The 9,139-nt window shown below is 41.8% G+C and overlaps 1 protein-coding gene across 2 annotated transcripts in view; it reads left to right on the forward strand.

The window, feature by feature from the left end:
• The first annotated feature begins 252 nt into the window (after nt 1-252).
• Nucleotides 253-9,139, forward strand: part of LOC128700706 (innexin inx2) — an 18,385-nt gene continuing 9,498 nt past the window's right edge. Inside the window, exons 1-3 of one of the 2 annotated variants that reach the window (XM_053794050.2) lie at nt 255-411; nt 2,092-2,330; nt 8,889-9,066. In XM_053794050.2, the coding sequence (XP_053650025.1) occupies nt 8,897-9,066 (170 nt within the window). In that variant the 5' untranslated portion in view covers nt 255-411; nt 2,092-2,330; nt 8,889-8,896. Of the gene's footprint in view, nt 412-2,091; nt 2,331-8,888; nt 9,067-9,139 lie in introns of both variants that reach the window. The other variant, XM_053794041.2, reaches the window with a different exon arrangement.

Raw genomic sequence — 9,139 nt, forward strand, 5'->3', positions numbered from 1 at the left:
ACGACATATAAAAATGCTGAAAATAAATAAAAGACAGAATTGCATATTTAATCCCAGCATCAGAAATCTAAGGTAGATGGATAAGGAGCCCCTTGTAGTGAAGTTATCCTGTAAACTGGTAGAATTATAAAGGGGATGCTTTTATGAATGGAATGCATAAACGTAAGTAAAACTTAACTATAAGTGATATATATGCATATATATGAGATGGATGGAATAAGATGATGTGGTGGCGTGCGGTATCTCTCAGCAAGAGTCCTCGAGGATGTTCTGCGTCCAGCGGTCAGTCAGTGTTGCCTGGGACCTGAGCGTGTGTGCTCAGCCCTCCACAACAACTGCTATTCAGTGAGCGAAGTGTCCATTGCGTTACCTGAACTACATGGTGTTCGCACACTTGCCCAGTGATAACAGGTTAGTGCTGCCGTGTTAATTAATACTTGTATAAATAGAATCCTCGTGGCGTGTGCTACAGCATACCAGCAACAGATATGATAGCGTGTATGTATGTATTATTGAAGTGTTTCAGTGGTAACGTCCCAGTAGCTTGGTAATTGTATTGGTATGATATGTTACTTTAGTACAAAGCAGTAGCGAAGTCGGTTTGATATTTTTGCGATGTGTGGAAACTCAGGTGGATTTGTATTGTGGTTTGTGGTTGATTTTATACTCATGACGCATGTGATACCAAGTGACGGCCGCTCAGTACACAGATTTTTTTTTTCTATTTATTTTTGAAAAAATAAGAGTATAGATTACTTTGTGAATACATTGGCAAACCAGTGCTTTCCCATTTCTTTTCCTCAAAGTCGTATTTTTTCGATATTGAATTCATTGCTGCGATTCAAAGGAAATGTGTCTTAAGAAATCCAGGTGGCATTCATGGTGACTTTGTACAGTATATAACTACAAGTTATTCAACGACGTAATTTACGTTTGCTTTAGTCATTTTAGTTTGTTTTCTACCAGGTTAGTGCCTGCCCATGATTTTGCCAAATTTATGTACGGGAGAAACTTTCTCCAGCAGAGAAATGTCGGAGACTATCCTGACTGATCAGAGATGTGAACGTCGGTGAAATCACTGATATTCCTGTGGAAGGCTTCCAGTTTCTCTTTTTTTTTTTTTGCGACTCTTGCGAAACTCCGTCGAAGTGTATATAACTCCGTCGAAGTGTACATAACGAATGATATAAGACAGCACTGGTTTGTCAATAGAGTTGTGGATGAGTGGAACAAACTTCTAAGTAAGATTATTGAAGGGAGTATCTTGGATAGCTTAAAAATAAGTCAGACAGGTGCGTGAGTGTGAGTAGGACCTGCCTATCGCTAGCCAGTAGGGTTACCGGGGCGTTCCAGGGACTGATTACCTCAAACTCCTGATCTTCACTCTTCTTTGTATAGGACCGATGAAGCCACTGTGTGGCCCAACGTTTTCTCAGTAAAGATACCCAAGTGTTGCACATGTGTCTAATTAATCAACGTATTCGTTCTCCGAACCATTTAACTACAATGTCCTGGTATATAGCTCTACTAGTAAGCAATGTAGTCTCGTGGCTGCTTCATGTAAATGAAGACAAATTGTATAAAATGTCGACACTGGGAAAAAAGACACCTGCAGTACAGTGCGATCCTTTAATGGCAACGTTTCGCTCACGCAGTGGGCTTTATCAAGTCACAAACAGACCTTGATAAATGACACTTGTGTACAGTCCAGGACATTTATTGAAGCGACGTTTCGCCACGAGTGCCTAAACGTTTCCTGAACTGTACACAAGTGTCATTTTTCACAGTATGTCGGCATCACCATACCGCCAAGGATGGCATTGTACTGCACTTGGCGTGTATTTTTTCCACCTCTCGTAGATACCACTTATGCGACAAATAATCTTGTAAAGTAAAAGGACACAAGTGCAACTAATGTCACATTTTATTGTTGCAACGTTTCGCTTTTCAGGAGCTTTATCAACGGCTTGATACAAAGGCTCTTGGAGAGCGAAATGTTGCCACAATAAGTCACATTAGTTGCACTTGTGTCCTTTTGCTTTACACATTGTTGGTAATTCTACCAACATTAATACAAATAATCTTAATCAGCGTGCAGGTATTTGCTGCTGTGAGGTGTTAGAAATACTCGCACCGGTGAACGTTGGTCTGGGACCTGGACAAACTTACCACCACGAGTCACAACATCATCACCAACACTGGCGACGAATCTTGCATTCTGCTCAGGGGGACGTCATCGGCGAGGGTGGTCACTCGTCTTTCCAGTTTCTATACTTTGACCTTGAAGCTGTGCATGCTGCCCGTTAGAAACTTTTAAACTCCTCGTCAAGGTAAAAAAAAAAAATCTTGGCTATGGTACATTAAACGGCTGTTGAGCCTCGTGGGTTTATTGGATTTATTATAAATATTTTCGGCTTGGTAAAACTCGATAAAATGTCATATTAGTTGCATTTGTCCTTTTACCTAATATATTGCCGATAATTCTACCAATATTACAATAAATATTTTTCTTTAGGGAAGTAATTGGGCCCGAGGTAGAGTTTAAAAGATAAAAAAAAAGTATTAGGTAGCCCCATTGAGGCTCATTATCGACGAGAGGAACAAACTCTCAGATAGTCACTGAAGCCAGAACTTTGAATGGTTATGAAACCAGGTTGGAGAGGTACGCCAGTGTGTGGATGGGTGTGATTTAGACCTGCCTAGCATGGGCCGGTGGGTCTACTACAGTGCTCCTCCAGTCTTATGTTCTTGTGAGTATTTTGAGTAACTGAGAATTCAGTAAACGGCGCAAGAGTGGTTGGGTGTGAGTGTGACCGCCTTAGCTGGGCCAGTAGGCTTACTGGGGTGCTTGATGTAAATGGCATAGAAAACCCACAAGTTGAAGAATAAAACACTTGCACAACATTTGGGAATCTTTATTGCCAGCCAATGACTTCTTCAGTCCAGTACACAGAAAAGTGGAAGATGAGGAGGAGCTGAGGTAATCAGTCCCTCAGCCTGGAGTCGATGTGATCGGTCCATCAGTCTTGAGAAAAGTATCTGTGCGTGGAGAAGTGGCTTATATACTGCAGTCAGGTGAGCTGAAGTAGCAGCAGGAGGCGGAGTCACCAGTGGGAAAATCCACTAGTGTAAGTAGGTCATGACTAAGTTAGGCAAGCGTTGAAGAATTCCCTGTATCAAGATTCCAAGATGTTGGTGTGTCTGACAGATATAAGAACATAAGAAGGAAAGAGCACTGCAGCAGGCCTACTGGCCCATGCTAGGCAAGTCCAAGTCATCTACCGGCCCCAGCTACCGCCCAAAGCCAGTCAGTTGCATAAGAACATAATCAGGTTTCATCGTAGACTGTGGAGAGTGGCTCTAATTCCATGCCTCAAGAGCTCTTCACCAACAAGGTGCTCCTTCTGAAGTGGTAAGAAAGTTATGACGATTGGCTTATAACGTCTGTTTCATCAGTGGTGTCAAGATAATTAATTATGAACATTAAAATGGTATAAAATACCGACAGGTTGTTAGGTAAGATATATATGCAACAGTTAGGTATCTTTATTTCGAAACGTTTCGCCATAGTCTGAAACAATATTGTTTCAGACTATGGACTGAGGGACTGACCACCTCAAAACTTCAAGGGTGATGGACTGATTACACCGTCTTCAAGTATTTTCTGCTTCTATCAACTTTTCTGTACTCGACTGAAGAAGCCTACTGTGTAGGCGAAACGTTTCGAAATAAAGGTACCTAACATAAGAACATAAGAACATAAGAACGAAGGAACACTGCAGAAGGCCTACTGGCCCATGCGAGGCAGGTCCAAGTCTCCTACCGGCTTAAGCCAATGCCCCAACCTAGTCAGGTCAGGTCACATTGACTTAAGGGAGGAACACGGCAACCGACCTGGTAGCACAAGCTATCAGGTCTAACTCACACCCACCCACATCTACTCATGTATTTATCCAACCTATTTTTAAAGCTACACAACGTTCTGGCCTCTATAACGGTACTTGGGAGTTTGTTCCACTCATCCACAACTCTATTACCAAACCAGTACTTTCCTATATCCTTCCTGAATCTGAATTTTTCCAACTTAAAACCATTGCTGCGAGTCCTGTCTAGGCTAGATATTTTCAGCACACTATTTACATCCCCTTTATTTATTCCTGTCTTCCATTTATACACCTCAATCATATCCCCCCTAATTCTACGTCTTTCTAGAGAGTGCAGTTTCAGGGCCCTTAGTCTATCCTCATAGGGAAGGTTTCTGATACATGGGATCAACTTTGTCATCCTCCTTTGTACATTTTCCAGAGAATTTATATCCATTCTGTAATACGGTGACCAAAACTGTGCAGCATAATCTAAATGAGGCCTAACCAAGGATGTATAGAGTTGAAGAACAACCTGAGGACTCCTATTATTTATGCTTCTTGATATGAAGCCAAGGATTCTATTAGCTTTATTGCGAACACTTATGCACTGTTGTCTTGGTTTCAGATTACTGCTAACCAGAACTCCTAAATCTTTTTCGCAATCCGTAATATTAAGATCTACATTATTTAGTTTATATGTGGCTTGGTTATTGTCCTGTCCAACATTTAGAACTTTGCATTTGTCTATATTAAACTGCATCTGCCACTTCTCCGACCACTGCATCAGTCTATTCAAATCTTCCTGGAGTGCACGAATGTCCTCGTCAGAATGAATTCGACGGCCTATTTTGGTGTCATCGGCAAACTTGCCGATGTCGCTCTTTATGCCCTCATCTATGTCGTTTATGTAGATTGTGAACAGCAGGGGGCCCAACACTGACCCCTGTGGAACACCGCTCGTGACACTTCCCCACTCTGATTTCTCCCCATTTATGCAAACTCTCTGCTGCCTATTTGTCAACCATGCCTCTATCCAGGAAAAAATTTCTCCTCCTATTCCATGTGCTTTAATTTTCCTCAATAGTCTCTGATGTGGGACCCTGTCAAAAGCCTTACTGAAGTCCATATACACAATATCATATTCATTACCATGATCTACCTCCTCAAATACCTTAGTGAAAAAAGTTAATAAATTCGTAAGGCAGGAACGCCCCTTTGTAAAACCATGCTGAGATTCGTTGATTAATTTATGCTTTTCAAGGTGGCTACGAACTGCCTCGGCAATTATTGATTCCATAAATTTTCCCACTATGGAGGTTAGGCTTATTGGTCTATAGTTCGAAGCTAAGGACCTGTCACCTGTTTTGAAAATAGGTATCACATTTGCCATTTTCCACTTATCTGGCACCATGCCAGTTTGTAGTGATATGTTGAAAAGATTAGCCAAAGGTGTGCTAAGCTCCTCTTTACATTCCTTTAGAACCCTTGCATACAGTTCATCAGGGCCTGGGGATTTGTTAGGTTTTAATTTATCTATTTGCCTAAGGACCATGTCACTTGTGACCCTAATAGTGCACAGTTTATTATCGTCCTGTTCTACATAATTTATCATTACTGGAATATCGCTGGTATCCTCCTGTGTAAAAACTGAGAGGAAGTATGTGTTAAAAATTCTACACATTTCCTTATCACTGTCAGTGAGCTGACCCGAGGAACTTTTGAGTGGGCCTATCTTGTCCCTGATCTTACTTCTGTATACCTGAAAGAATCCTTTTGGGTTAGTCTTCGATTCTCTTGCAACTTTAACCTCATAATCTCTTTTTGCTTTTCTAATTCCCTTTTTTATTTCTCTCTTTAACTGAATATATCGATTTCTCAATTGCCCCTCTCCTCTTTTGATTTGCCTATATATGCCTCTCTTTTGACCAATCAGATATTTTAATCTATTGTTCATCCATTTAGGATCATTTTTGTTTGATCTGATTTCCCTATTTGGAACATAATTTGACTGAGCAGCTAGAACTATGCCCTGGAAAGCATCATATCGGCAACCATCACCACCTACCTGACCCCTAGTCAGGTCATTCCAGTTCAGCCCACCTAAGTAATTTTTCAGTCCTATGAAATCAGCCAAGCGAAAGTCAGGGACGGAGACTTGATTGCCATTATTAGGGGAATTCCATGATATGTTAAAACTGAGTGATTTGTGATCACTCTCCCCAAGCTCATCATTAACCTCAAGATTATTAATTAGTGTTTCCCTACTGGCAAGAACCAAGTCAAGGAGGTTATTTCCCCTAGTTGGCTCTGTCACAAACTGTTTTAAAAAACAATCCTGGATCGTATCAAGAAAGTCACCCGACTCTAAATTTCCTGTCAAATTGCTCCAGTCAATCTGTCTATAGTTGAAATCTCCCATTAGCACAACATTTTCGTATGTAGATGCCTTACGAATTTCGTCCCATAGAAGTTTACTGCACTCCCTATCAAGATTTGGGGCCCTGTAAATCACACCCAAAATTAGTTTTTCTCGGCCCTCGAGAAGCTGTAACCAAACAGATTCAGTGGCTGACGCTTCTAATTTAATATCTTGTCTAACACAACAATTTAAATTGTCTCTGACATACATCGCTACTCCACCACCTTTCCTGTTGACCCTGTCAGTGTGGAATAATTTATAGCCTTGTATGTGACATTCAGATGGCATCTCTCTATCTTTCAGATTGAGCCAGGTCTCTGTTATAGCAATAATATCTATGTTTCCTGCACTTGCAATTAATCTTAGCTCATCTATCTTATTTCTAACACTCCTGCTATTAGTATAGTAAACCTTAAGGGAGCTAGTCCCTTGCTGCCCTCTGCTGTCCCCCTTTGTTTTCTGACCTGTTCTATTGTCTTTATTTATAACTTCATGCTGAATGCCTTTTATACATTTACTGTTTCCAACCCTAGTGTTGCAACCTGCTTGTTTCCCACACACACCCATACCTCTATCTTCCATCAGTTTAAAATCATAGGCATTTCACCAATGGCCTTCTCAATCGAGTCTGCAAGTGCTACCACCCCTGCCCCAGAGAGATGAACCCCATCCCTTGCATACATATCATGTTTGCCATAAAAGTTGTTCCAGTTGTCAATGAATGGGATTGCAAGTTCCTTGCAGTATCTGTCTAGCCAGCAATTTACACCAATTGCCCTAGACAACCATTCATTTCCTACTCCCCTTCTAGGCAAGATGCTACATATGATTGGGATCCCTCCCTTAGACTTAATGAAATCTATAGCTGACCTGTACTTATCTAGCAGCTCTTCTCTCCTACCCTTCCCAATATCATTTCCACCAGCACTGAGACAGATAATGGGCTTGTTCCCATTACCTGACATGATATTATCCAGTCTGTTGACAATGTCCCCAACACCAGCTCCAGGGAAGCACACTCTATCTCTCATCTTCTTATTCCTATTACAAAAAGCACGGTCAACATATCTTACCTGAGAGTCACCAACCACAAGAATGCGCTTACCTTCATTAGCAGGGGCAGTAGTACCCTTACCTTCACTGGCCACTGAAGTACATTCATCCTGGAGAACAGAGAAGCGATTTCCTACCTTCAGATCTTCACTCTTAACTTTCCTTACTCTGATGCGCCTCCCATTACTGTGAACAACTCGCCACTTGTAGCAGGTGCTGGGCTGCACCTCACTGCTGGTACCCGTTGCTACCTCCCCACCTACAGCCTCCTCACAGTGAGAGACAGACTGCACCTCACTGCTAGAAGCCTCATTCCCCACATCTCCAACCACCTCACACTCTCTCCCAGGCCCATTGAGGTGGACCTTCAGCCTCCTAATCTCCTCCTGGAGAAGCAAGACCTCCTCCTTCAACTCTCCAAACTCAGTTTTTAAAACACTGCAGAAGCAAGCCATGCTTTGTAACCGTCCACGCTAATCCCCAAAGCAGCTCAGGGTCTGTGACCTCACGTGACGACTGACCACTGAACACTGTTGCATATGTGTCTTACCTAACAACATAATTAATTATATTTTGACCTTATTTTGGGTTCTCCTTGATTAAGACACAAGTGCAACAGTTGGGTATCTTTATTGTTGAAACGTTTCGCCAATAAGCTTTTTCAGTCAAAAACAGAGGCTGCCCCCTAATTCTACGTCTTTCTAGAGAGTGCAGATTCAGGGCCCTTAGTCTATCCTCATAGGGAAGGTTTCTGATACATGGGATCAACTTTGTCATCCTCGAGGAGATGGTATGGTGATACCGACAAGATGTGGAAAAAGGTACTTATGTATAGTTCAGGACATTATAGGAAACGTTTTACCACAGTTAGGACTGAAGAAGCCACCCGTGGCGAAACGTTTCCTATAATAAATGTCCTGAACTGTACCTAAGTGTCTTTTTCCACATTTTGTCATCCTCCTTTGTACATTTTTCCAGAGCATTTATATCCATTCTGTAATACGGTGACCAAAACTGTGCAGCATAATCTAAATGAGGCCTAACCAAGGATGTATAGAGTTGAAGAACAACCTGAGGACTCCTATTATTTATGCTTCTTGATATGAAGCCAAGGATTCTATTAGCTTTATTGCGAACACTTATGCACTGTTGTCTTGGTTTCAGATTACTGCTAACCAGAACTCCTAAATCTTTTTCGCAATCCGTAATATTAAGATCTACATTATTTAGTTTATATGTGGCATGGTTATTGTCCTGTCCAACATTTAGAACTTTGCATTTGTCTACATTAAACTGCATCTGCCACTTCTCCGACCACTGCATCAGTCTATTCAAATCTTCCTGGAGTGCTCGAATGTCCTCGTCAGAATGAATTCGACGGCCTATTTTGGTGTCATCGGCAAACTTGCCGATGTGATGAATGGTTTGAAAAACCGACAAGTTTAGATACCTAACTGTTGCACTTGTGTCTTAATCATCAACTCGTCGGCATTTTATACCAGTGTTTCAACACTGGGTTCTCCTTACTGATTCTCGTCATTTTTCCACAGGAGCGAGGATGCCAGCCAGTGTGGACATTCGCGCCATCATAGGCAGTGTCTTAAACGTTATCAAAACAAGAGCCAACCAGATATGTGCTGCCACTTGCGACGGTCTTGTCCTCAGGATGCACTACCGCTGGACCTTCTGTCTCCTGTTGGGCGGCTTCCTCACGGTGTGGTACTCCTGGTAAGTCTTCAACTGTTATTTAAGCTACAAAAGAGTAGTAGATGTGGAGCAAACTTCCAGGTAGTGTCACTGA

This window comes from Cherax quadricarinatus, chromosome 20 (assembly GCF_038502225.1).
Source record: "Cherax quadricarinatus isolate ZL_2023a chromosome 20, ASM3850222v1, whole genome shotgun sequence".
Lineage (NCBI taxonomy): Eukaryota > Metazoa > Arthropoda > Malacostraca > Decapoda > Parastacidae > Cherax > Cherax quadricarinatus.